The 27,620-nt window shown below is 42.7% G+C and overlaps 1 protein-coding gene across 10 annotated transcripts in view; it reads left to right on the top strand.

Moving 5' to 3' along the window:
• The window catches only part of LOC130377339 (NACHT, LRR and PYD domains-containing protein 3-like), a 91,773-nt gene that overhangs the window by 11,476 nt on the left and 52,677 nt on the right, over window positions 1-27,620 (top strand). For 3 of the 10 annotated variants that reach the window (XM_056584417.1, XM_056584418.1, XM_056584416.1), the window contains exons 2-6: window positions 2,127-2,215; window positions 2,328-2,444; window positions 2,517-2,552; window positions 2,779-2,848; window positions 4,106-4,194. In XM_056584417.1, coding sequence (XP_056440392.1) covers window positions 2,133-2,215; window positions 2,328-2,444; window positions 2,517-2,552; window positions 2,779-2,848; window positions 4,106-4,194 — 395 coding nt within the window. In that variant the 5' untranslated portion in view covers window positions 2,127-2,132. Of the gene's footprint in view, window positions 1-2,126; window positions 2,216-2,327; window positions 2,445-2,516; window positions 2,553-2,778; window positions 2,849-4,105; window positions 4,195-4,306; window positions 4,424-4,495; window positions 4,532-4,741; window positions 4,812-6,068; window positions 6,158-6,269; window positions 6,387-6,458; window positions 6,495-6,686; window positions 6,757-9,482; window positions 9,703-10,050; window positions 11,861-12,205; window positions 12,380-13,115; window positions 13,290-14,491; window positions 14,824-15,040; window positions 15,215-18,581; window positions 18,756-21,921; window positions 21,969-27,620 lie in introns of those variants that run through there. The other 7 variants (XM_056584412.1, XM_056584410.1, XM_056584415.1 and 4 more) reach the window with 6 other exon arrangements.

The following is a 27,620-nucleotide window of genomic DNA, read 5'->3' as shown; positions in this document are numbered from 1 at the left end:
TCCTTGACCTGCTTTAAACACTCAGTTTACTTGCTAAATTTGTAGAGATGCACCGATTGCAAAATTCTTGGCCGATACCGATTTCCGTTTTTTAAGGAGGTCTGACCTGCCAAAACCGGTTTTTCCGATACCGATTTTCTAAGAAATAATTATAATCATATAATAGCAGTGATGATGATAGGTTTTCAATGTAGTGAGTCCCCGGGACCCACAGGTGGCGAGTTGGGTGGGTCCCTGAGAAATTCAATGGGTCCCGACTCCCCAGTTTAAAAAATGTGTTTCTTTTTTATTATTATTCTATTTCTTAAATTAAATTAATAGTGTTAAACTCAATACATGAAATTATCATCTGAAAAGCGCAGCCATTTGTATGTGGTGAGCCACTGCTTCAGAAAAGTTCGCTTTTTTTGGGAGGAACATGTAGAAGGTTGAGGCACTTCTTCTGGCACTTCTTCTCTCTAGGCTGATCAGAGTCAGGGAGGAGTGCAGAGGTAGTGGGGACAGAAAATGCAGCTGCAATAGTTTGCTGACCTGCAATAGGTTTAATCTTTTTCTTTGGTGGTATTTTTGCGTTCTCTCTTCTCTGCCTGTTTCTCGAGAAAAACGGGATTTCGTTGGAAGCGCGATGTATGCGCAGGCGCCGTTTGGGCATAACAATATGGCGGCTGCCGTTCAATGTAGTTTTCATCACCACCACCGGATTATGTTTCATTATTTCATTACAGCACGTCCCCTAAACGTAACAACATAATCGACACGAATGAGCACAGCATCGAGCAGTGGAAACGTGGGTTTATTTACTATGAAGTTCGTATTTTTAATTGTTGAAATGAAATCAGCGGTGACGAGCTAGTTGTTTTGGTAGCGGCTAAATTAGCATGTCGCGATACTTTGTACAGGGGATCATGTCTGCGCCGAGTAGATGCGCAGAGGGTTGAAACAGCGCTTGTCCGGTCTGCTCACAAGGTTTCTTTGGCCAGTTACTGTGATTAAACACCAGTTGTTTAATGTTCACAATGTATCGTTTTTCATGGGGAAAATGAGATGCGTCCCCGGGACGCATGGATAGTGAGTTTAGTGCGTCCTTTCAGATTTTAATGCGTCAGGGACGCAGGACGCGTACCTAGCAACATCACTGAAATGTCTTAGGCGTTGATCCCCCACGGCTTATTTTTGACTTGCAAGCATTACAAACAGCGTGTTTTGGGTCGTCCTGGCACACAGTGAAATAAGTCCAAATCAGCGACATGTTTTCTTCCCGCGCCCTGGGCGCCTTGAGCTGCTACGCACCGCGCATGCGGGTGAGTTTGATCGGCCGAAAACCGGAAATTACGACAGTGACCGGCAGGTCACCGATTGTGGCCGATTGGATACAAAACCGGCTTTTTTAATCGGCGGCCGATTGATCGGTGCATCTCTATAAATTTGATTAAACAATGAAATACAATACAAATATAAAGTAAAAACAAGTGTTATCTAGCGATCCGTTTTCTGTATTATGTTATTTCGTCTTTGGCAACATGAGCGCAAATGTTTTTTGAAACCCGCTTTAAACACTCAGTTTACTAGCTAAATTTGATTAAAAAATGAAATACAATACAAATATAAAGTAAAAACAAGTGTTATCTAGCGATCCGTTAACTGTACTATGTTATTTCGTCTTTGGCAACATGAGCGCGAATGTTTTTTGAAACCTGCCCGGCAACGGACAACGCGATCATCTGTTGCAGGCAGGTTTGGAATGGATTACATATGGATGACGCGCCCGGTACAAATTTGGCAGCCGGTACAAATTTAGTGTGACAGCACCACCAAAAATTGTATTGTAAATAAAATTTGTTTATTGTTAATAACGTGTTTATTGAATCATTATCAACTTGTGATAGCTAAGCAAGTGTTTTACATGGAAATAACCAACAAATACTCTAGCATCCCGTGAAAAATGTATAACAAATCACACTATCAGCTCTTACCACCGGGCCTAAAAAAAATTCTAGGGGAAACACTGGAGTGTGTATGTCAGACAGGAGGAGGATGGGAAGTCTTCACTGCAGTCATTTTGCGTTCGGTACTCAAACAGAAGCCACAGAAACAATATGGAGTTGTGTTTGTGTCCATGTCCCCAGTCTACTATGGATGAGGAGAGAGAGGAGGGGGCTCCTACCTCTAAAACCACTCTGTCTGGGGAACATGGCCGCCAGAGCAAAGCTAAGAGGTAAGAAGAGGATCTCTCTGTCTGTGGCTGTTGTCTCAGAGCTCAGCAGTGATACATCATGACTCCATCACTAGTCTGTGTAAAAGCTATGTGTGTGTGTGTTGTGTTAAAGCCCAGAGCAGCAGGAGAGAGCGGACTCCCCTGGACCCAGCTGTTTCTCCATGAAGAGTGACCACTCAATGGATCGTCCTATTTACTTTAAAGATGGAAGTCAGTCTATTGAGAAAAGGTAAGGATTTTTCTGAGATTATAAAACTACAGCATCTATCAGACATCCATTAATCCTGTTTTTTTTTGGAAGAGTCCTTAAAGATGGACAATCCTCCAGAGAGGAGAGGTAGGAGTTTCAAACAAACCAGTTGTTTTACTGTCTGATATTCACAAGTCAGGAGTAATAAAGATAAATGATCCATTGTCCCTATGTGTTTGTTTGTGTGTGTGTGTGTGTGTGTGTGTGTGTGTGTGTGTGTGTGTGTGTGTGTGTGTGTGTGTGTGTGTGTGTGTGTGTGTGTGTGTGTGTGTGTGTGTGTGTGTGTGTGTGTGTGTGTGTGTGTGTTCCCAAGGCAACACCAGGAGAGGCCAAAGGTTACCAGTGCTCAGTCTGTTCAGCAGCATCAAGCAGAGCTGATCAAGGTGTGTACATTTAGCAAGACATTTGACTTCAGCTCTAAACAGGGGCTCCTTAAGGGCAGGGGGGTGGGGGCGGAGTTGGAGTTAGGATGATTCTAAGCGCCAATCAGTGACAGGGGCCACTCAGAGAACACTAATATTATTATTATTATGATAATATTCAAATAAAATTAGTATCTATTATTAAAAAGTAACAATTTAAAAAAAAAAGGGGAATGCCTCTCCATGTTTGGCTAAATGTTCAGTAAAGTCTTTATATTTCACCCCTCTCTCTTTATTGCATGGTTCAGTCTTGCGTGGGTCCAGTTTTCGGTACAGAGCTAGAGTCTTCCACTCTGTGCACTTATAAGCAGAACAGACGGAGAACAGACTGTCAATAGTTTGACACGTCATCGTTGAGGTAGAAGTCGGGGGATCAGAAACAGAAAGCTGAGAGGGAGGAAAAGGGCCAACAGTTGGTCACCCAGTTTATACAAAGAAAGGTTTTATTTATTCACCTGCCTTTGTTGCCCATTAACATGGAGCTACCTAGTGAATCATAGAATCTTATATCAATTATATAGTTCTTCATCAAACATGAAATTCATAAATATGACTTAATAAATGAGGGAGACAGGTGGATGAACCGGGAAACTGTTTACTTAGGAAGTTTGCAGCAGCAAGGCCTCCACTCATTTTCTTCTACTTAAAGGTGCCATGACATGAAAATCTCACTTTATGAGGGTTCATACAATTTGGGCTGGTTTTGAATAAACTGGTGGGATTATTATAATTATTTTACGAACAACATCATTCCCAATAGACGTGAGGTTGACCTTTAGATTTGACCCATTGACCCATTGACGTTAGTTTTAAGGGGATGGGAGATGTTCACCTGTCCAATATTAATAGGGGTGAGGGAGGGCCAGCAGACTTGTCACTCAAACACCAATTGTAAGGAGATTTGATTCATGATGCATTAGTAGAGCCGGCGTTGACTGGACATAGTTCTCCGGTTTAAGCCATTTAACATTTCTTTACGTCTTACGTGGCTTTATTAAAAGAAACGTAAACGGCCCACTGGGAATTCTCCTGACTCTCCCGATTACCTGTCCTCTACTGGAGTGTGATAGAATGTGTAGCTCTAGACAGAGAGAGTGAAAGAGTGTGTATGTCAGACAGGAGGAGGATAGGAAGTCTTCACTGCAGTCATTTTGCGTTCGGTACTCAAACAGAAGCCACAGAAACAATATGGAGTTGTGTTTGTGTCCATGTCCCCAGTCTACTATGGATGAGGAGAGAGAGGAGGGGGCTCCTACCTCTAAAACCACTCTGTCTGGGGAACATGGCCGCCAGAGCAAAGCTAAGAGGTAAGAAGAGGATCTCTCTGTCTGTGGCTGTTGTCTCAGAGCTCAGCAGTGATACATCATGACTCCATCACTAGTCTGTGTAAAAGCTATGTGTGTGTGTGTTGTGTTAAAGCCCAGAGCAGCAGGAGAGAGCGGACTCCCCTGGACCCAGCTATTTCTCCATGAAGAGTGACCACTCAATGGATCGTCCTATTTACTTTAAAGATGGAAGTCAGTCTATTGAGAAAAGGTAAGGATTTTTCTGAGATTATAAAACTACAGCATCTATCAGACATCCATTAATCCTGTTTTTTTTTGGAAGAGTCCTTAAAGATGGACAATCCTCCAGAGAGGAGAGGTAGGAGTTTCAAACAAACCAGTTGTTTTACTGTCTGATATTCACAAGTCAGGAGTAATAAAGATAAATGATCCATTGTCCCTATGTGTTTGTTTGTGTGTGTGTGTGTGTGTGTGTGTGTGTGTGTGTGTGTGTGTGTGTGTGTGTGTGTGTGTGTGTGTGTGTGTGTGTGTGTGTGTGTGTGTGTGTGTGTGTGTGTGTGTTCCCAAGGCAACACCAGGAGAGGCCAAAGGTTACCAGTGCTCAGTCTGTTCAGCAGCATCAAGCAGAGCTGATCAAGGTGTGTACATTTAGCAAGACATTTGACTTCAGCTCTAAACAGGGGCTCCTTAAGGGCAGGGGGGTGGGGGCGGAGTTGGAGTTAGGATGATTCTAAGCGCCAATCAGTGACAGGGGCCACTCAGAGAACACTAATATTATTATTATTATGATAATATTCAAATAAAATTAGTATCTATTATTAAAAAGTAACAATTTAAAAAAAAAAGGGGAATGCCTCTCCATGTTTGGCTAAATGTTCAGTAAAGTCTTTATATTTCACCCCTCTCTCTTTATTGCATGGTTCAGTCTTGCGTGGGTCCAGTTTTCGGTACAGAGCTAGAGTCTTCCACTCTGTGCACTTATAAGCAGAACAGACGGAGAACAGACTGTCAATAGTTTGACACGTCATCGTTGAGGTAGAAGTCGGGGGATCAGAAACAGAAAGCTGAGAGGGAGGAAAAGGGCCAACAGTTGGTCACCCAGTTTATACAAAGAAAGGTTTTATTTATTCACCTGCCTTTGTTGCCCATTAACATGGAGCTACCTAGTGAATCATAGAATCTTATATCAATTATATAGTTCTTCATCAAACATGAAATTCATAAATATGACTTAATAAATGAGGGAGACAGGTGGATGAACCGGGAAACTGTTTACTTAGGAAGTTTGCAGCAGCAAGGCCTCCACTCATTTTCTTCTACTTAAAGGTGCCATGACATGAAAATCTCACTTTATGAGGGTTCATACAATTTGGGCTGGTTTTGAATAAACTGGTGGGATTATTATAATTATTTTACGAACAACATCATTCCCAATAGACGTGAGGTTGACCTTTAGATTTGACCCATTGACCCATTGACGTTAGTTTTAAGGGGATGGGAGATGTTCACCTGTCCAATATTAATAGGGGTGAGGGAGGGCCAGCAGACTTGTCACTCAAACACCAATTGTAAGGAGATTTGATTCATGATGCATTAGTAGAGCCGGCGTTGACTGGACATAGTTCTCCGGTTTAAGCCATTTAACATTTCTTTACGTCTTACGTGGCTTTATTAAAAGAAACGTAAACGGCCCACTGGGAATTCTCCTGACTCTCCCGATTACCTGTCCTCTACTGGAGTGTGATAGAATGTGTAGCTCTAGACAGAGAGAGTGAAAGAGTGTGTATGTCAGACAGGAGGAGGATAGGAAGTCTTCACTGCAGTCATTTTGCGTTCGGTACTCAAACAGAAGCCACAGAAACAATATGGAGTTGTGTTTGTGTCCATGTCCCCAGTCTACTATGGATGAGGAGAGAGAGGAGGGGGCTCCTACCTCTAAAACCACTCTGTCTGGGGAACATGGCCGCCAAAGCAAAGCTAAGAGGTAAGAAGAGGATCTCTCTGTCTGTGGCTGTTGTCTCAGAGCTCAGCAGTGATACATCATGACTCCATCACTAGTCTGTGTAAAAGCTATGTGTGTGTGTGTTGTGTTAAAGCCCAGAGCAGCAGGAGAGAGCGGACTCCCCTGGACCCAGCTATTTCTCCATGAAGAGTGACCACTCAATGGATCGTCCTATTTACTTTAAAGATGGAAGTCAGTCTATTGAGAAAAGGTAAGGATTTTTCTGAGATTATAAAACTACAGCATCTATCAGACATCCATTAATCCTGTTTTTTTTTGGAAGAGTCCTTAAAGATGGACAATCCTCCAGAGAGGAGAGGTAGGAGTTTCAAACAAACCAGTTGTTTTACTGTCTGATATTCACAAGTCAGGAGTAATAAAGATAAATGATCCATTGTCCCTGTGTGTGTGTGTGTGTGTGTGTGTGTGTGTGTGTGTGTGTGTGTGTGTGTGTGTGTGTGTGTGTGTGTGTGTGTGTGTGTGTGTGTGTGTGTGTGTGTGTGTTCCCAAGGCAACACCAGGAGAGGCCAAAGGTTACCAGTGCTCAGTCTGTTCAGCAGCATCAAGCAGAGCTGATCAAGGTGTGTACATTTAGCAAGACATTTGACTTCAGCTCTAAACAGGGGCTCCTTAAGGGCAGGGGGGTGGGGGCGGAGTTGGAGTTAGGATGATTCTAAGCGCCAATCAGTGACAGGGGCCACTCAGAGAACACTAATATTATTATTATTATAATAATATTCAAATAAAATTAGTATCTATTATTAAAAAGTAACAATTTAAAAAAAAAAGGGGAATGCCTCTCCATGTTTGGCTAAATGTTCAGTAAAGTCTTTATATTTCACCCCTCTCTCTTTATTGCATGGTTCAGTCTTGCGTGGGTCCAGTTTTCGGTACAGAGCTAGAGTCTTCCACTCTGTGCACTTATAAGCAGAACAGACGGAGAACAGACTGTCAATAGTTTGACACGTCATCGTTGAGGTAGAAGTCGGGGGATCAGAAACAGAAACCTGAGAGGGAGGAAAAGGGCCAACAGTTGGACACCCAGTTTATACAAAGAAAGGTTTTATTTATTCACCTGCCTTTGTTGCCCATTAACATGGAGCTACCTAGTGAATCATAGAATCTTATATCAATTATATAGTTCTTCATCAAACATGAAATTCATAAATATGACTTAATAAATGAGGCAGACAGGTGGATGAACCGGGAAACTGTTTACTTAGGAAGTTTGCAGCAGCAAGGCCTCCACTAATTTTCTTCTACTTAAAGGTGCCATGACATGAAAATCTCACTTTATGAGGTTTTCTAACATAAATATGAGTTCCCCTAGCCTGCCTATGGTCCCCCAGTGGCTAAAACTTGCGTTTGTTGTAAAACGAGCAATAGGTGTTCTGCTCGCCTTTGAAAAAAACGCAGGCTCAAGCGCGCTGATTTGGAATGTGTTTACCTATGTCGTCACACTGCAGTAAGCTCCTCCCCTTACTCTTCCTGGCCCGCCCAGAGACTTGGCCCGCCAATGAGACACGACCGTGCGAGTGCCACATGTGTGTGTGTGAATACACACACTGTAACGCAAGTGTTTCTTGTCGGTTCTTTGACGTCTCTTGTATTTCCACAATACGACTAGTGGGGGTTATCTCAGCCATGGTTGAGAAGGCTTTGACTCCCTGAAGTACATGAACTGCGACATGCTGCCGGTTGCCGCGAGGCACCACCGCCGCGAAGCACCACCGCCCGGCAGCGGGCGGCCGGCAGCAGGCAGCGTGCGGTTCAGTCTACTTCAGATTGATGTGAAAGTGGAAGAACCAGAGACGTCGCAGAACCCGACAAAGTCGTTTGTGATTCATAATATCGTCTGGAGGCGCACACAGCTTTTGGCCGTGATAATATGCATTATATGATATAGATATCTATGTATTATATGATATTATTTAGATATAGAGCTCCAGGACTGTAACGCAAATGTTGTACACTTCCTTGTTATTTGGATAACCGTTCTGCTTTTGGCGTTATGGCGCATAACACGTTGGACTCTCGTCGCTGGTATTTCTACAACGAGACTCGTAGTGGGGGTTATCTCAGCCATGGTTGAGAATGAATTGGGGGAAAGGAACTTTGGCTTTGACTCCCTCAAGGACATGAACCACGACATGTAGGAGAAAGGGATTGTTGGCGCCGAATGTCTCCCGCTTGAGCCCCGCTTCCCGCTGCCGAGGGACCACCGCCTCGGCGCTGCAGAAGGCAGAGGTGCCTAAGCGCTGCCCGGCAACAATCCCTTTCTCCTCCTTGTCGCGGTTCAGTCCACTTCACATTGATGTTGACGTGGAAGAACCAGGAACGTCGGAGAACCCAACGCGGTCGTTTGAGATTCATAATATCGGCTCACACAGCTTTCGGCCATGATAATATATATGATAAAGATATCTATGTAGGCTATATGATATTATTTAGATATAGAGCTGTGTGTTCTAGAATATTTACACAACACGGCTAAAGGCTGTGTGCGCCTCGCCATTGTGATACATCCACTGTAAACAGAGCGCATGGTACCGTGGCTGCAAGCTGCTCAGGGCCACGACCCCACCCTCCTCCTTGCCCCGCCTCGCTCCTCCTCATTTGCATTATAGCTACACCAAAACAGAGCATTTGGGGGAAGCTCAATTTGCGACTGGCTCGTAGTGGCTGTAACTCTGCACCACGGCTGAATTTCCGGAACGTCTTTGAATACTGTGTTATTGGCCCACTAATACCTATATTAAAGCATCCATAAAATAGCATGTCATGGCACCTTTAACTACGATACAGCCAGGGTAGGTCTCTGAATACTGACCCCTAGTGTTTAGAGCCAGCCCTGCCTTATTAGCAAACATATTGACTGGCAAACATATTGACTGGCCATAAAATACCACTGAATTTAAATGAATTGAGGAAAGCCTTTTTGTCAGAAACAACAGTAATGAGAGATGCCACTCATGTGCCTCTGACATTCATACGTCAATGGTCAATGACAGCAGGCTAAGTATTGGGTATTTAGCACTAGGCTACACTAGAGCTACCAGTCTATCAAACTATGGATCCAATGGGATTTCCAGGCCGGTGGGTTGTCTAGGTTGGAGGCCCAATATATTCTTTCCTAAGGCCCACAATCTCTAGCGGTGCCCCTGCTCTTCATGTGCAATTAAAGCATCTCTTTTGGAGCTAATAGACTCCAGGCTTCCCTCTTAAGACCAGCGGGACGTTTTTCTAGGACAGAAACTGCTGATGGCCTCAGTTCAAAGTAAAGTTCTTGATGTTTGTTCTGTTCCAGAGGGCTGAGAAGAACGCACACATTTTTCTAGACAAGGAGCTGAAGAAGCTCTGGAGGGATCTCTTCTCAGATTACCCTCAATGCTCAGAGAGTGAGAGGGAGGAGGAGGATGGTAAGAATGAGGAGCAGAGGAGGCGCGCCATAGAGGGAGTGGTAGACATCACAAAGCTCTGCCTGATGGAGATGAACCAGGAAGAACTGGCCGACAAGCTGGGTAGTGGTAAGATACTCATATTTAGGTTAAATGGTTTGATCCAGACATGTAGGGTCATTGTGGGGGTGTCAGGTTGAATGGTTTGATCCAGATATGTAGGGTTATTGTGGGGGTATCAGGTTAAATAATGTTAAAAATTATACTGCAGATCAACAGCAGAATAACTCAGTGGAAGAGATGCACCACTATCTTGTTAGGTTAGCAATTCACTGATACCACTGATACTCAACAACAATAGCACAAGTAACAACGTTATAAGATCCATATGAAGTAGAATTTATAATACTTCTTTCTTTACACCAGTAATATTTCTTGGAAATATGTATAGTATGTGTCTTCTGGTTTGTGATTTAGGAGCTGTTGCTGTCCACTGCCAACATAAACTCAAGTCTCATCTGAAGAAGAATTTCCAGTGTGTGTTTGAGGGAATCGCAAAAGCAGGAGGGCAGAGACCTCTGAATGAGATCTACACAGAGCTCTTCATCACAGAGAGAGGCGGTGGAGAGGTCAACAAGGAACATGAGGTCAGACTGATTGAAAAGGCTTCAAGGAAGCAGGCCAATGAGGAAACTTCAATCAGATGTGAAGACATCTTTAGACCCTTACCTGCACAAGATAAACCAATCAGAACAATTATGACAACCGGAGTGGCCGGCATTGGTAAAACAGTCTTAACACAGAAGTTCACTCTGGACTGGGCCGAAGGCAAAGCCAACCACGACATAGACTTCACATTTCTCCTCACTTTCAAAGAGCTGAATTTACTGAAAGGGAAAGAGTTTTGCTTAGTGGAACTTCTTCATCAGTTTTCTGTTGAAACCAAAGAATCAGAAACCTACAGATACGACATTGATCGAGTAGTCTTCATCTTGGATGGTCTGGATGAGTGTCGACTTCCTCTGGACTTCCAGAACAACCCGATCTGCACTGATGTCACAGAGCCAACCTCAGTGGACGTGCTGCTGACAAACATCATCAGGGGAGCCCTGCTTCCCTCTGCCCGCATCTGGATAACCACACGCCCTGGGGCAGCCAATCAAATCCCTGCTCAGTGTGTTGACAGGGTCACAGAGGTGAGAGGGTTCAACGACCCACAGAAGGAGGAGTACTTCAGGAAGAGATTCAGAGAGGGGACACTGGCCAGCACGATCATCTCTCATGTCAAGAAATCTCGAAGCCTCCACATCATGTGTCACATCCCAGTGTTCTGTTGGATCACTGCTACAGTTCTAGAGGACTTCTTCAAAACATCCCAGAGAGGCGAAGAGATGCCCAAGACCGTGACTCAATTGTACAGCCACTTCCTGAGGGTTCAGTCCATACAGGGGGACAGGAAGTATCATGGGCGAGCTGAAACTGATCCACACTGGAGTTCAGAGAGCAGGGAGATCATTGTTTCTCTGGGGAAACTGGCTTTTAACCAGCTGGAGAAAGGCCAGCTGATCTTCTACGAGGCAGACTTGGCAGATTGTGGCATTGATATCAGAGCAGCCTCAGTGTACTCAGGAGTCTTCAACCAGATTGAGTGTGGGCTGTTCCAGGATAGGGTGTTCTGCTTTGTCCATCTGAGCATCCAGGAGTTTCTGGCTGCCCTTTATGTATTTCTGTCCTACATCAATGCAGGTGTCAACCTGCTCTCAGAAGAACAGCCAACCTCCAGGGAAGCTGAACTCCTCCTCCTCTACCAGAGTGCTGTGGACAAGGCCTTACAGAGTGAGAACGGACACCTGGACTTGTTCCTCCGCTTCCTCCTGGGCCTCTCTCTAGAGACCAATCAGATGCTCCTACAAGGTCTGCTGGGACCAAGAGGAAGTACAAGAAAAGTTCTGCCGGGACAGACCGGAAGAAGGTCACAGAGCAATACCAAAATAGTCCATTACATCAAGGAGAAGATAGGTGGAGATCTATCTCAAGAGAGAAGCATCAATCTGTTTCACTGTCTGAATGAGCTGAACGACCATTCTCTAGTGGAGGACATCCAACTGTACCTGACATCAGGAAGTATCTCCACAGAATCTCTCTCCTCTGGTCAGTGGTCAGCTCTGGTCTTCATCTTACAGACATCACAAGAGGAGCTGGAGGTGTTTTACCTGAAGAAATACTCTCCCTCTGAGGAGGGTCTTCTGGGGCTGCTCCCAGTGATCAAAGCCTCCAAAACATCTTTGTAGGTTTACTTATAACATGTATTACAATACACACAACACAATATACATAATACTAGAATATACATTTTATAATAACATACAAAACATATCTGTAGGCACACTTATAATTTAGTTTTATGATGTACACAAAACCATATAAATATTTATATGAAAAAAATATTATGATACCGTTTTCAGAACCACAAAAAAACTGCTATTAGTGTTGTTGTTAGTCTCAACATTTCACACCTAATTTATAACTAAGATTTAAAGACGTATAATCATATAATAATTTGTTAAACTATCATAGTCTAATAAAACATTTAATCGCGGTTCCTAACATGTTCTGTTTATTGTGTGTAAAGGCTGTTTGGCTGTATGCTGTCAAAGAGATCCTGTGAAGCTCTGGCCTCAGTTCTCAGCTCCAACTCCTCTAGTCTGAGAGAGCTCGACCTGAGTATCAATAGACTGCAGGATTCAGGAGTGGAGCTGCTCTCTGCTGGACTTGGGAGTCCACACTGTGCACTGGAAACCCTCAGGTCAGTGTTACTCAATGTGGAAACAGATACACCACAAGGTTCAGTTTCAGAAGACTTTTAACTACTGTCGTTTGAGATGTCCTCCTAAATGAAGTCTAACTACTGTTTATTAGCTAATCAATCAGTATTAGCTGATATACATGACCACATGTATTAGAGTGGTGCCATTGGACATATTATACCTTGTTGTTTGTGTGGGATGCAAACATTAAAAGTTGAAAAAGTTATCCCAATGTTGCCATTGCAACTTTTCAATTATAAACACAAAATATAATAAAATTGCCCTCCCACAATCCCACAAACAGGACAGTGGTAGTTAAAGAAATATCAAGGTCAAACAATTTAAGAGGTAGAAATGCAGAACAATATGTAGAAATACAGAGCAACCTAAAACAATTGAATGTGTAGAAATACAGAACAACATAAATCTATTGAATATGTAGAGATACGGAACCCCAGAGGGGTTTCATAGACATCCTTGATATTAATGACCGGTTAAAGTGTCTGAAGACTGAAAGGACAAGTGCCCTGAGGGTTTTAGGTTTTTGTAGATGTGCTTAAGCAATATGATGGGATTTAAAACTCAAAATAAAAGATTAATTAAGGAATCAATAGTCTTAGAGAAGGAAGCATTGGGACTGATAGAGATAAAGAAATGAAGGGAGGAAAACCATTTTTTTTAAATCTCAGTTCCTAACATGTTCTATTTTATGTTCATGTTTTATTTTATATGAAGGCTGAATGGCTGTGGTCTGTTAGGGAAATGCTGTGAAGCTCTGGCCTCAGTTCTCAGCTCCAACTCCTCTAGTCTGAGAGAGCTGGACCTGAGTTCCAATAATCTGAAGGATTCAGTAGTGAAGCTGCTCTCTGCTGGACTAGGGAGTCCACACTGTACACTAGAAACTCTCAGGTCAGTGTTTCTCAATGTGCAAACAGTTCAATATCAGAAGACATTTGGAACAACTTCTTCCCTTGGTAGGAGAATTACTCCTAATTGACTTCAAACTATAGCCGTTTTCACACGTGTCCTTTGCCTTTTCGCCGAATTTGTATATCAGGAAATTCAACCCTGAGGGTGATTCACACTTATTCACACTTGGTGCTTTATATGTGTGAAAGCAGCATGTATCAGCTAATAACTCAGTACCTTTGATGACCACATTTATTAGAGTGGTGCAATTGGACATATTGTTGTTTTTGTGGGATGTGAAAATGAAAAGTTGCAAAGTAATCCCAAAGTTGCCATTGCAACTTTTCAATTGTTAACACAAAATATGATAATAGTGCCTTCCCACAATCCCCTGTTAATGGGACAGTGGTAGTTAAAGAAATTAAGTTGCAGTATTTGCGTCAATGAAATGTTATAGGTCAACATAAACTAATTATATTGTGGCAGGCAGCACGGGAATGACCCGATGGGAGACCAGGTTTAAAGCAGTCACACAATACACCACACGACCCAAGAGTTGCCTTTATTTGCACACCACACGCTCACACGAAGCACAGAGCATATTCCTCACAATCCTCACTTGGTGGCGGTGCCGCTTCCCACGGGCCTCCCAGGATCCTTTGCGGCACCCGGACACAGTGACCACGGCCGTGATCACCGCAATATAATTTTCATAGGAACGACTCAACAATTTATATTTGTTGTTGCCATGACTGTACAAGGTCTTTGTTATGTTACAATCTTTTGCATACATTTTTTATCAATATTTTATCTTACGAATTTTAATTTAAGACATGGAAATACAGAACAATATGTAGAAATACAGAGCAGCATAATTTAATATTTAGAAATACAGAAGACGTGTACAAATACGAAAAAACATAAAACGATTGAATCAGTAGAAATACAGAGCACCATAATAAGATGGAATATCAAAGTTATAATAACATACAAAACGTAGGCACACTTATAACATGTATTACAATACACACAAAACAACATACATATTAGTATAAAACTGTTATAGTATTGTTGTTAGTATCAACATTTTACACCTAACATTTTAACATTTAATATATCTGTATAATATTTGTTCTATCTATCAGAAAAGCCTAATAAAACATTTATTCAGGGTTCTTAACATGTTCTGTTTATTTGTGAAGGCTTAATGGCTGTCATCTGTCAAAGCGATGCTGTGAAGCTCTGGCCTCAGTTCTCAGCTCCAACTCCTCTAGTCTGAGAGAGCTGGACCTGAGTACCAATGATCTGCAGGATTCAGGAGTGAAGCTGCTCTCTGCTGGATTGGGGAGTCCACACTGTACACTGGAAACTCTCAGGTCAGTTTTACTCAATGTGCAAACCTTTACAGCAAAATGATCTATATTAGAGTACAACAAAAACTACAATAAAGACATTTAATGTACAGATTTACATCAATAAAAGAAAATATTCACCCCCCTAAATAATACATTTTTACAAGAATAACTGAACACATTTCTATTGTTGTTTCCATGACAATATATGTTGTACGTTATATTAGTACAGTTTACTTTTTATTTTTCTTATTTTACTCATTCACATGTAGTGAGTTTTTTTTGAAAGCTTATTATTAGCATTTAGAGATACATTTTGTAACTTGGCTTAACTTCTCTTTTGATTAATGTTAAAGAAATAAACACAGTAACAAGTTGTGTTTTTTTTTGTGTGTGAAGGCTGAGTGGCTGTCATCTGTCAGAGAGATGCTGTGAAGCTCTGGCCTCAGTTCTCAGCTCCAACTCCTCTCGTCTGAGAGAGCTGGACCTGAGTACCAATGATCTGCAGGATTCAGGAGTGAAGCTGCTCTCTGCTGGACTGGGGAGTCCACACTGTACACTGGAAACTCTCAGGTTAGGGTTAAATGTGTCTTTGGGTTTGTTTATTACTTTAGTTTAGTTTAGATAGTTTATTTCGAACATGTGCGGGTAACACAACAAAGTGAACTGAAAAAACAAAAACAAAAGAAACAAATCCAATGAGAATAGTGAAAACAACAATAACAATAGTCAGTATAAAAAGTAATAATGTGAACCCAACATGTCCGAAAAGGAGTAGGATGAAGCATATGCTTATTTAAACCTACCCCTTCTCCACTACTCAAGTAATAATCTAACTCCCCAAATATACATATCTAATAATACATATTTACAAACATAGAAAATAGAAAAAAATAGAAAATAAATAGATTAAATAAACAAATCCATAAGTCATTTATAATTCATGAAAACACCCGTTGTTAAAGCCCTTCTTCCTCCCTGTACCTTGTGAAAACCATATGTTTGAACCGCTTTTTAAACTGGATCATGCTTGGACATTGCTTGAGTCCCACACCCAGTCTGTTCCACAACCTCACTCCACAAACTGAAAGACAAAAACTTTTTAATGTTGTTCGTGCCCGCTGATGTTTTAAATTGAAATCCCCCCTCAGATTATAACCCCCAACTCTGTAAAAAAAACAATTTTTGAATGTTGCTGGGAAGTAGATTGTTTTTTGCTTTGTACATGATTTGTGCTGTTTGGAAATGAACCAGATCAGTGAATTTTAATGTTTTTGATTTTAAGAATAGTGAATTTGTGTGGTCTCTATACCCAGTATTATGAATTATTCTTATGGCTCTTTTCTGTAGTATGGATAGAGATTGTATTGTACATTTATAAGTATTGCCCCAAACCTCTGCACAGTATTGTAGATATGGTGAAATCAGTGAACAGTAGAGAATGTGGAGTGATTTGTGGTCCGGAATTTGTTTAGCTTAGCTCAGAACTGAAATGCTTTAATAGTAAGGGAGGATCCAGGACTTTAGCACCAAAAAAACAGTTCCGACGCCCCCTGCCCCGCCCCCATGGTTTTGCGGTGTCAACTTGCGTTAGTGCTGGGCGGTATACCGGTTCACAGCGAATAACGTTGTGTATTTTCATTAGGATATGATTTTTTTTAAATACCGCCATACCGGTGTATTTGATTACATAACTTTCGTAACGCAGCACCGCGCGACACTGTTTCAGACGGGACGGGACCCTTTTCAATGTTGCGCTATACACGCATGGTACTACTACGACTGCAATATTCTTTATAGGTCCATGACTGCGAGGCATGGTATTTCAGGCCAACTGGTAAAGGAGTGTGTCACAGCTTCAAACATATAAACCATAAACCCTATGGGCGCCTCGAGACTCGGGACGGACTTGCCAACGCGCTGCGGCATCAGTAGTCACGCTTCCATCTAAAAGGTGAAGCGAATCTTTAGAGAGTTTGCAAAAACTAAATTCGAATTAGGTGCATTTCTATCAAGTGGTTGATGCGGAAAACTACACACATTCCAGGGCTTGTCGTATCCTTTTGATAACAGCCTCTCTTAGGTCCTGTTATATAGTGGAATTGCGTTTTTCATCTGAAATAGCTGTAATGTTTTTTTCTTTGATGACAGCAAGGAAAAGTTTTACCTCTTCAGCGGTCCACACGTATCTATTATTCACATTGGCCATCTGTTCCATGGACGTATTTAAAGGATACATTGTTCATATTTATAATTCGAAATTCGTCCCAGCCTTTATACCACGGATACTATAGGGTCTAAAGCATATAACAGCGTTGTCTGATTACAGTTGAATGCATTTTCCACAATGTGCCAGCTCTCGTTTTGAAGGCTGAACAGACAATTTGACTGGAATTACTTAGGTGTCCATATATCAGGGATTATTGGACACGGTATAATTAAAGTATATGCAAACATAGACATCCTATATCATATATATATATATATATATATATATATATATATATATATATATATATATATTAATATATATATATATATATATATTAATATATATATATAGGATGTCTATGTATACAAACGCTTAAATATATATATATATTGACGCTACAAGTTGATGTCGGCAGGGTTGCTATAGCCGGTCGTCATGCGGAAATCGGAAGGACGTTGTCATTCCTGTGTGTTCAATGTTCGCTACATCACAGCTGTTTCGAAAAGTGTGTTTCCATCTCCCATTTTGCGCATTTAATCTCTTTCGCATTTCTCAAAAACCACCTCAAGCGAGCGAATAAACTTTTTATGCGAATTTTGGTGTTTCCATCACCATTTACTGATTTGATACTTTAAAATTCGTATAAAATCAGGGGGATGGAAACGCAGCTACTTACTTGATGTTGTTTTGATTGAAGATCGGCACGTTGTAGTGGGTGCATGCGTGAATAAATGAACGTGTGTGTGTGTGTGTGCATGTGTGTGTGTTGCGAGCGAATTTAATTTCAAAGTAACAAACAAACAAACTCAAAGCCGATGCATGCATCCAAAACTATCTGTTCAAAACCAAATAAACAAATCAAAAACAGAGTCGCTTATTCGCTTCAAATACTTTAGTTTCTTTTAAAAACTTCGGACTTAATATGGCACGGTACCGAGCGGTTGAAAACAATGTTGGCGTCTCCTATGGCTGCCTTCTGCACCTGCGTTATATTACTTAATATGACTTTGGCATAGCTGCGTGCCTTCAGCGAGTAATTAATATTATTTGCAATTATTTATATTTTTTCAAAAGATATTTATCAGTCACTGCACTCACAGCAGCCTTTCCTCTTCGGGTAAGTCGAGTAATTTAATGCCCACCGTAAATCTTGCATATCAAGTAGGCTAGAAAACACTGATGCCATTCAACTCAGTGTCCGCTGACTTTCTGCTTAATGTGAAACTCATAACAATGCATGTAATCCATGTATGCAAGTGTGTGCGGTTTCGTTTTTTTCAGTACCGGTTCGAGAACCGTTTTAGCACCGGAACCGTTTGAAAAGTACAGAGTAGGCATCGGTATCGGATAAAACCCAAACGAGACCCAACCCTATCCATGACTAGGTGGGCTGTGATCTAAAAGAACAAACAACACCTTTCTCAGATCCCTGACAGATGCAGAATCATTATTAATTTGTAAACTGGGGTTACCGTGTCAGTGGACCACAGATGGGAGGATGAAAGGCCAGAGGAGGAACAGAACTTGAAGGTCATTAGTGTATACATGGTGATCAGGCTCTAGCCGTGCTGTGATCTAAATATAATTATTAAGCTTAGTCCTTCATATGAAATTAATAATTTAATTAACCGGTTTTCTTTTGTATGAACTATTCTCATCCAGATAGAATAAATAAAGTGTGTGTGTGTGTGTGTGTTTGTGTGCGTGTGTTTGTGTGTGTATGTGTAGCTTGTCTGGCTGCCTGGTCACACAGGAAGGCTGTGCTTCTCTGGCTTCAGCTCTGAGCTCCAACCCCTTCCATCTGAGAGAGCTGGACCTGAGCTACAATCACCCAGGAGTCTCAGGAACTGCGCTGCTCTCTGCTGGACTGGAGGATCCACACTGGAGACTGGACACTCTCAGGTATGGAGAGGACAGCTCACCACTCAGGGACAATGTCTCCTACAACGATTCAACCCGCTGCTAAATTATGGATGGACGGGCAGGTCCGCCTTCTTCTAAAGGCATGCAACATCGCCTTCAGGTCAGGGGACACACAAGCCTATAGTACAGCTACGGCCGACCTGAAAAGGGGCATTAAGAGGGCTAAGCATAGCCACAAACTAAAGGTTGAGGAGCATTTTGACCACTCCTTTCCAGATGAGCTAAATAAGTTTTATGCTTGTTTTGACTGCACAACAATGACGTGGCCTCTCCCTGCAAACCGCTTGCCCCTCACACTCTCCCCTCCAGAGGTGAAGGCAGCACTGAGCAGAACCAACAAATGCAAGGCTGCTGGCCCCTATGGCATCCCCGGACGTGTACTCAACACCTGTGCAGGGCAGCTGACCGGGGTCCTGACCAGCATTTTCAACCTGTCTCTAGCCCACGCAAAAGTCCCTACGTGCTTCATATCCGCCTCAATTGTGCCTGTCCCTAAACACAGCTCCCCAAAGAGCCTGAATGATTACCGTCCCGTGGCACTCACTTCCTCCATCATGAAATGCTTCGAGAGGCTGGTTTTAACCCACCTGAAAACCAAACTTCCACCCACACTAGACCCCTATCAGTTTGCCTACCGTCAGAACAGGAGCACAGACGACGCCATCACCACAGTCCTGCACCAAGCCCTTAAACACCTGGACCTGTGTAACACCTACGTATGGCTGCTGTTTATTGATTTCAGCTCGGCATTCAATTCAATAATCCCCTCCAAACTAATCAATAAGCTCAGTGTCCTTGGCATCGACCCCCTCCTACGCAATTGGATACTGGACTTTCTGACCAACAGACCCCAGCATGTCAGACTGGATAAGCTCACCTCCAAACACTCATCCTGAACACTAGTCTTCCTCAGGGCTGTGTGCTGAGTCCCCTCCTCTACTCCCTCTTCACACCTGACTGCAGTCCTGTTCATGCTTCAAAAACAATCGTGAAGTTTGCAGACGATACAACCGTGGTCGGGCTCATCAGCAAAAACGATGAGTCGGCATACAGGGAAGAGGCACCTGGCTGAGTGGTGCAGCAACAACAAACTGGCCCTCAACACAAGCATGACTAAAGAGATCATCCTGGACTTCAGAAGGAACAATATAGGTACACACCGCCCTGTCCATATCAATGGGGAGGAGGTTGAACGTGTCACCACCTTGGAGTCCACATCTCTGAGGACCTCTCCTGGACCCCCAACATCACAACCCTGATCAAGAAGGCACACAAGCGCATGTTCTTCCTCAGGAAATTGGCTAAAGTCCATCTATCCCCCCGAGTGCTGCTGAACTTTTACCGCTGTACCATGGAGAGCATCCTCAGCACCTGCATCAAAGTCTGGTACGGCAACTGCACCATCAAGGACCAAAAATCACTGCAGAGGGTGGTGAAGATCGCCCAACGCATCTCCAAGACCACTCTCCCTACCATAACCTCAATATACGAGAAGAGGTGCCTTTGAAAAGCATGCAACATCATAAAGGACACCTCTCACCCCAACTATGTTCTGTTTACCCTTCAACGTGGCAACTGCTCTTGGGCCCGCTACCGCAGCCTCCCCGGCAAAACTAACAGGACTATAAACAGCTTCTTCCCCTCAGCTGTCAGACTGCTTCAGGGCTCCAGAGTGCGCCTAATTTGGGCGCACATGCGCCTAGAATTCCGGGTAGTGCGACCAAATATTTTATTTGGGCGCACCGGTGCGACTGAAAATGTATCTGGTATAATTATTATTATTTTGTTTTTTTACAGAGCAGTTTATTCATAATATCGTAATAACCACGGAAGAGGCAGTGAATGAAGTATTGATTAGACAGCGATTTATTAGATACCTAATAAACCATTGGAACACGCAAGACCGGTAACAATAGCAACGCCGGTAAACAAACCCGCGGAGCCCAATCCAGGGGCCTGTACTACGAAGCTCGATTAGAGGGTTAGCGAGGTATGTTGAGCTGAAAGCCTGGGTTAGCTGTACCATGAAAGTCGATCTCTTTATGCGTCGCTGTATCACCATTGGTGACTTACGCTCGCAACCAAACCTGGTCGGGAGCAGCTTTTCAGCGAGTCTACCCGGAGATCGGCTACTTATATCGGCGTGCGCAGCTTCCTAGCCCCTCCTCCGATAATGGCGTCACCATTTTTGGGTGTTCCCATGGACCACGGCGCACTTATCGTTCAGGCGTCTCTCCGGAGACAGAGGGTTTTTCGGGACAGAACCGATCCCTTGGCATTGTCTGACGATATTCTTTATGAGAGATACAGATTCGGCATTTATTTAATGGTCAAAATATTATTAATCAATGGCGTAAATATCAACGGTGCCCCCCCCGTCAACAACTCAGCGAAAGGCAGGCACGGTCCAAATATATTTATACATGTTGCTCAAACTGATGTTTGCACTCTGGTTAGACCCACCTACATTTCGTTGCATTGTAACCTGTTACTGTGCAATGACAATAAAGTAGTGCTGTCAAGCGATTAAAATATTTAATCGTGATTAATCGCATTAATGTCATAGTTAACTCACGATTAATCGCGAGTAATCCCGATTAATCGCAAATCTTTTTTCTATGCTAAATATCCCTTGATTTCTTTGTCCCATTAATTGTTCTCATTTTAATGCTCTTATCAACATGGAGAAGTGCATCGGCTTGCCTTGTGCAAATAATTTTTTGTTGATAACAACATTGGCATATACTGATCAAAACAGGACGATAAAAAGAAAAAGCCTATAGTGCAATTAAACGATAATAATAATACATTTAATTTAGAGGCGCCTTTCAAGACACCCAAGGTCACCTAACGATGAACATACTACTGCTACTGCTTCTTTGTTTTGCACCAAAGAAAAAAAAAAAAAGGGTAAAAATAATTGCGTTAATCGCGCGATAAAAATGTTTTACGTCGTTAAAATTGGTTTGCGTTAACGCCGTTAATAACGCATTTAACTGACAGCACTACAATAAAGTAAATCTAATCTAATCTAGATTAAGTGGTTTGAAAAGGCAGCTGTAAATGATGTTGTAGAAAGTGATGAGACAGCAGATGATTAAGGTGAATGTTTCAACATGCTCCTCTCACTTTGTTTCCCCCCCAGTGTGGAGCACGGTGGAGTGTGGAGGCTGAAACCAGCTCTACAGAAGTGTAAGTTCTGTTTGATTCATCACAACACACACTCACTATTGAGACGGAAAGTCCATCCACACATCAGGAGGTGATGTCATTCAGATCCTTCTGGGAATGAAGATGATGCCTGACATCATGTATCTTACAGACATAAGCCGCGTTTACATGGCACATCTGATCCGCATAGATTTCTATGCGGCATAGATCTGTTCCTAAAATGTGTTCCGAATGTACTGTGTACATGGCAGTAACAAAAGTGTCCGTTATGTCTCTCGCGCACACCTGACACATCTCTGGACCGGCGGCGATATAATGGATGTCTTATCACTATCGGGGATTTTAAATTTGATTTTCATGAAAGCACAGCAGGAGAGAGGAATTTGGATGCGAGTCCGCAGCCAAGACTGGTGGGAGAGAGTGGTCTTACGGGAATTTAGTGACCAGGAATCCTCGAAGGTCCAATTGCGAACTACTGCAGCTGCCATCTCTCTAAGTTAATAAGTATTTTAACGTTCAGCCTGCAAAAGTACTGGTAGAAGCCTACTCAATTACAGTTATCTCGGACGCGCGCGGATACTACGATACGCGAACACGTCATTAATAAACACCCATGTCCCGTCGCTTAGCAACCGGACACGCTTACCGGACTACTTTTACGGAGTGATAACAAAGACGTGAATCAGGCAATAAATCCACTTTCCTTGACAGCAGTGAAGTTCGGTGTGCTTAAAAGTACAGACGGAGCTCAGTGGACCAATTGCGAACTACTGCGGCTGTGTCATGCCAAATTTGTACCGGCTGCCAAATTTGTACCGGGCGCGTCATCCATACGTAATCCATTCCAAACCTGCCTGGCAACAGATGATCGCGTCGAATGACGTGAAAGGTTCACGGACATTCGCGAACCTTCTATCTAGCGATCCGTTATCTGTATTGTGCTATTTCGTCCTTGACCTGCTTTAAACACTCAGTTTACTTGCTAAATTTGATTAAACAATTCAATACAATACAAATATAAAGTAAAAACAAGTGTTATCTAGCGATCCGTTTTCTGTATTATGTTATTTCGTCTTTGGCAACATGAGCGCGAATGTTTTTTGAAACCCGCTTTAAATACTCAGTTTACTACCTAATTTGATTGGACAATTGAATACAATACAAATATAAAGTAAAAACAAGTGTTATCTAGCGATCCGTTAACTGTATTATGTTATTTCGTCTTTGGCAACATGAGCGCGAATGTTTTTTGAAACCTGCCCGGCAACGGACGACGCGATCATCTGCTGCCAGGCAGGTTTGGAATGGATTGAGTATGGATGACGCGCCCGGTACAAATTTGGCAGCCGGTACAAATTTGGCATGACAGCTGCTCTAAGTTAAACCCCAATCTATTCGGAATAAGTGGATACGTGTCGATTAAAACGGACTACACCACCTCTTCTATTCGGCATAGAATCTATGCCGAACAGATAATTGTATTCCGAATGAGGAGTATACATCATTTTCTGTTCCGCATAGAAATCTATGCGGAACAGATGTGTCAATGTAAACGCGGCAATAGACCTTTACATAATTGCTGTGATTATATCATGGAGCAGTGGCGGCTGGTGAATTTTATTTTTGGGGGGGCTGAAAGTTTGTAAACCAAACCCCTGTAGGGGGTCTGGGGGCATCCTCCCCCGGAAGATTTTTTTGTGATTTTCACATACAAACGAAGCATTCTGGTGCATTCTGACAAAATAATGAAGACAAAATAGAACATTTCGTTACAAAGACGAATGGAGCCGGGAACTAAGTTTTAACTTGATTTATTTGACTTGTAGAATTCAGCAAGATTAAAAGTGCCAATACATCAATAATAATTGGGAATTATACACAAGTTAACATTCTCTCTCTGTCTCTATCTGTATGTGTGTTTGTGAGAGAGAGAGAGAGAGAGAGAGAGAGAGAGAGAGAGAGAGAGAGAGAGAGAGAGAGAGAGAGAGAGAGAGAGACTAAAAGGGGTGAATGTTTTTGATAACTTCACTCATAAATCTATCTACAGTCAATCAGTATCCATTCAGACAAATACGATAAAATATCAATACAATATCTGCAACCTTTTATGTGTGGTTGTTCAAGACACACTGAAGGCCTGATGCCACCATAGGTTTGCAGAGAACTATATACAATATACATACTGGAGGCATGATGCCACCATAGGTTTGCAGAGAACTATATACAATATACACTTGAAAGGGGTGGGGTGGTGTTGTGAGGGCCGCTGTAACCCAGTGTCTATCCTCACGGGAAGGGGGGGGGGGGGGGTTGTGAGGGCCGCTGTAACCCAGTGTCCTTCCTCAGGGGAAGGGGAGGGGGGGTTGTGAGGGCCGCTGTAACCCAGTGTCCTTCCTCAGGGGAAGGGGAGGGGGGGTTGTGAGGGCCGCTGTAACCCAGTGTCCTTCCTCACGGGAAGGGGTGGGGGGGACAGGGACAGAGAGAGAGAGAGACAGAGAGAGAGAGAGAGAGAGACATTCCTTGCACTGAAACTTTGCTCGTCTCTCTTTCAGTGCAGCAAAGTGGTCAATGTCTTTCTCATTGAAATCACGCATGTGGAGGAATAGTTCCCTCTCCATGGAGAGCATGGCCAGTGCATTCAGACGTTCCTGGCCCATTGAATTTCGCAGGGATGTCTTAATTCTTTTCAAGTTGAGAAACATCTCAGCTTCAGCTGTTGTCATAGGATTAGTTATGAGAATGTTCAACAAACTCACAGTCTCAGAGAATGTCTCCTGGAGGTTGTAGCTCATGATAACCTGGTACAGTGCCAGTGCACCACAGCAGGCCTTGAATACAGGATTCTCATAGATCAGAGACAGTTCCGTCTTGAGCTTTGCCTTGTTCAGCGTGGGATATGCCTTCACAGTGACATTCAGAGCATCAGCAGGACATGAATGGCAGTACCTTTCAACCATATTTCCTTGTACTAATGTAGCACTCACACAACATGGTCTCACAGGAATCCGTGAAATGACTACGGTCGGACGCTTAACTCGAAATCCGTGGCCACATCACGGAAACACGCTGATATCCGTGTGTGAGCCACGGAATAACAGTGTCATTTACTTGCATTGGAGCAAATTCCGTGGCCACATCACGGACAATTTAAGTGATTCCGTCAGACCACCGCTGATTTTGAGTTAAGCCCCCGCTGTGGTCAAATGTGGCACACACACAGATTGAAACGGGAGCACACACACAGATAGAAACGGGAATCTGTGTGTGTGCCACGGAATATCATTGTCATTTACTTGCATTGGAGCAACTTCCGTGGACACAACAAGGACAATTTAAGTGTTTCAGTGAGACCACCCCAGGTTTTGAGTTAAGCCCCCGTGGTCGACTCGCTCGTTGAAACGGGGATCCGTGTGTGAGCCACGGAACATCAGCGTCATTAACTTGCATTGGAGCGAATTCCGTGGCCACATCACGGAAATCGGCGTGTTTCCGTGATGTGTCCACGGATTTCGAGTTAAGCGTCTGACCGTAGTCATTTCACGGATTCCTGTGAGACCAGGTTGACTCACAAGGTGGCCAGTGAAAGAGAACCTCGCTTTGTGAGAGCTGTGTGAGCCAGGATGGTATGCAGACCTCTTCAGACAGCCTCTGCTTCGCCTATTCTGTCAAAGCCGTCCTTGTTCTGTCGGTTCCTGATGGCTCTTGCAGCTGGTCAGAGTCTCTGAATGCAAACAAACCAAGTTTGTTAGGCTGTGTACAGTACTGTAGTCTACATGATGCACATGTTCATTCTTTATCCAGTACAAAGATGTCAGATACAAAGATGAACCCTGTTTTTTAATCTATTGTTTTGGTAACTTCACTCATAAATCTATCAACAGTCAAGTATGCATTTAGACAAATATAATATATATATATATATTAGAGCTGTCAGTTAAACGCGTTATTAACGGCGTTAACGCAAACCAATTTTAACGGCGTTAAAAATTTTATCGCGCAATTATTGTATTAAAAAAAAAACGTTCTTTTTTTTTTTCTTTTCTTTGGCTCAAAACAAAGAAGCAGTAGCCTGACTGCTATGTTCAAATGACATTTGTTCAAAGCAGTCGTTTAATCGCACTATAGAATATTTTTTTATATCGTCCTGTTTTGATCAGTATATGCCAATGTTGTTATCAATAAAAAATAATTTGCACAAGGCAAGCCGATGCACTTCACCATGTTGATAAGAGAATTAAAATGAGAAGAATTATGGGACAAAGAAATCAAGGGATATTTAGCATAGAATTTTTTTTACGATTAATTGCGATTAATCGTGAGTTAACTATGACGTTAATGCGATTAATGACGATTAAATATTGTAATCGCTTGAGAGCTCTAATATATATATATATATATAGATAATATGGGCAACCTTTTATGTGTGGTTGTTCAAGACACACTGAAGGCATGATGAGTATACCCACTTAAAATGGGCAGGGATGCATAATGTTAGTGTTAAACACTGTTTTTTAAGCTATCCATTGTGCCTCGCCTAACCAGGATGTCCAGCACAGAGTAGAGCAGCTAGATTACACAACTGGCAATATATTATAAAAAAGAACATATATTGTAAAAAAGAACACAAATACAGTCTCCTTTCATGCATATGTTCTCATAACAAAGCTTTGCTTTGAGAAGGATCAAATAATATAAATGTTATCTTACCTAATGGTCTGCACACTGCTTGTGAAGCTCTCAAGGGCCCTTTTGATGAAGACTGCATCAATGTCCTTCTTCTAGAGCTTCTGGTACAGAATGTCGACGTGGGGCATGATGTTGTGAAAAAAACACAGGAAAAAAATGATGCCTCTCTCATGCTGATCTCACCCGTCTTGATGGCTTCAAAACATTCAAGGAGGTCATCTCGGTTCTCGTACACAGTGTTGACAATCCTGCTGTTAAAATTCCACCTTGTAGATGAAGCTCTGGGCAGTCTTCATGAAACAATCTTGTACAGAACGCTGCACTGTTTCGGTGACCGGGAAAAGAATGATGCAATACCGCTCAGATCGGAAAAATAAAACGTTGACTTTCTTGATGCGGGAGGTAGCTTGCTGCATGATCAAATTAAGCTGATGTGCATAGCAATTCACATAATGGGCATTCTTAAAATGTTCATACATCTTTTGCTGCACTGCACACCAGCCTTCTCTCCCCTCATCACACTGGCACCATCGTAAGCTTGTGCAACAGGTTTCATTTTGTCATTGTTGTCGGCCAAAAGCTGGTTCAGTCTCTCCAAAAGTACACTGGCAATTGAAACTGACGTTGAATCCGAGATGGGAATAAACTCAAAAAAACTTTCCTGCACTGCATGGTTGTCATCAATGTATCTAAGCACAAGCACCAGCTGTGTCTGCGTGGAGACGTCCGTAGTTTCATCAGCTTGGATGGCCAGATAGCGAGCTGACCTCCTCCACAATCCTTTCTGTGCGACCGCTAGAATACATTCCAAAAGCTTGTTCTGCACCGTCTTGGATGTGCCCTTGAACACCGTGGCATTTTTCAGGTGGTCAAAAAAAAAGTTCATCCAACTGTGCCATGAAGTCCACCAATCCAAGAAAAATACCTGGGTTTGTGGAGCCCTCCGTCTCATCCTTGCCTCGCAAAGCCAACTCGAACAATCCGCAA

Source organism: Gadus chalcogrammus, chromosome 23 (assembly GCF_026213295.1).
Source record: "Gadus chalcogrammus isolate NIFS_2021 chromosome 23, NIFS_Gcha_1.0, whole genome shotgun sequence".
Taxonomy (NCBI): domain Eukaryota; kingdom Metazoa; phylum Chordata; class Actinopteri; order Gadiformes; family Gadidae; genus Gadus; species Gadus chalcogrammus.
This window is presented reverse-complemented; position numbering and strand designations above follow the sequence as displayed.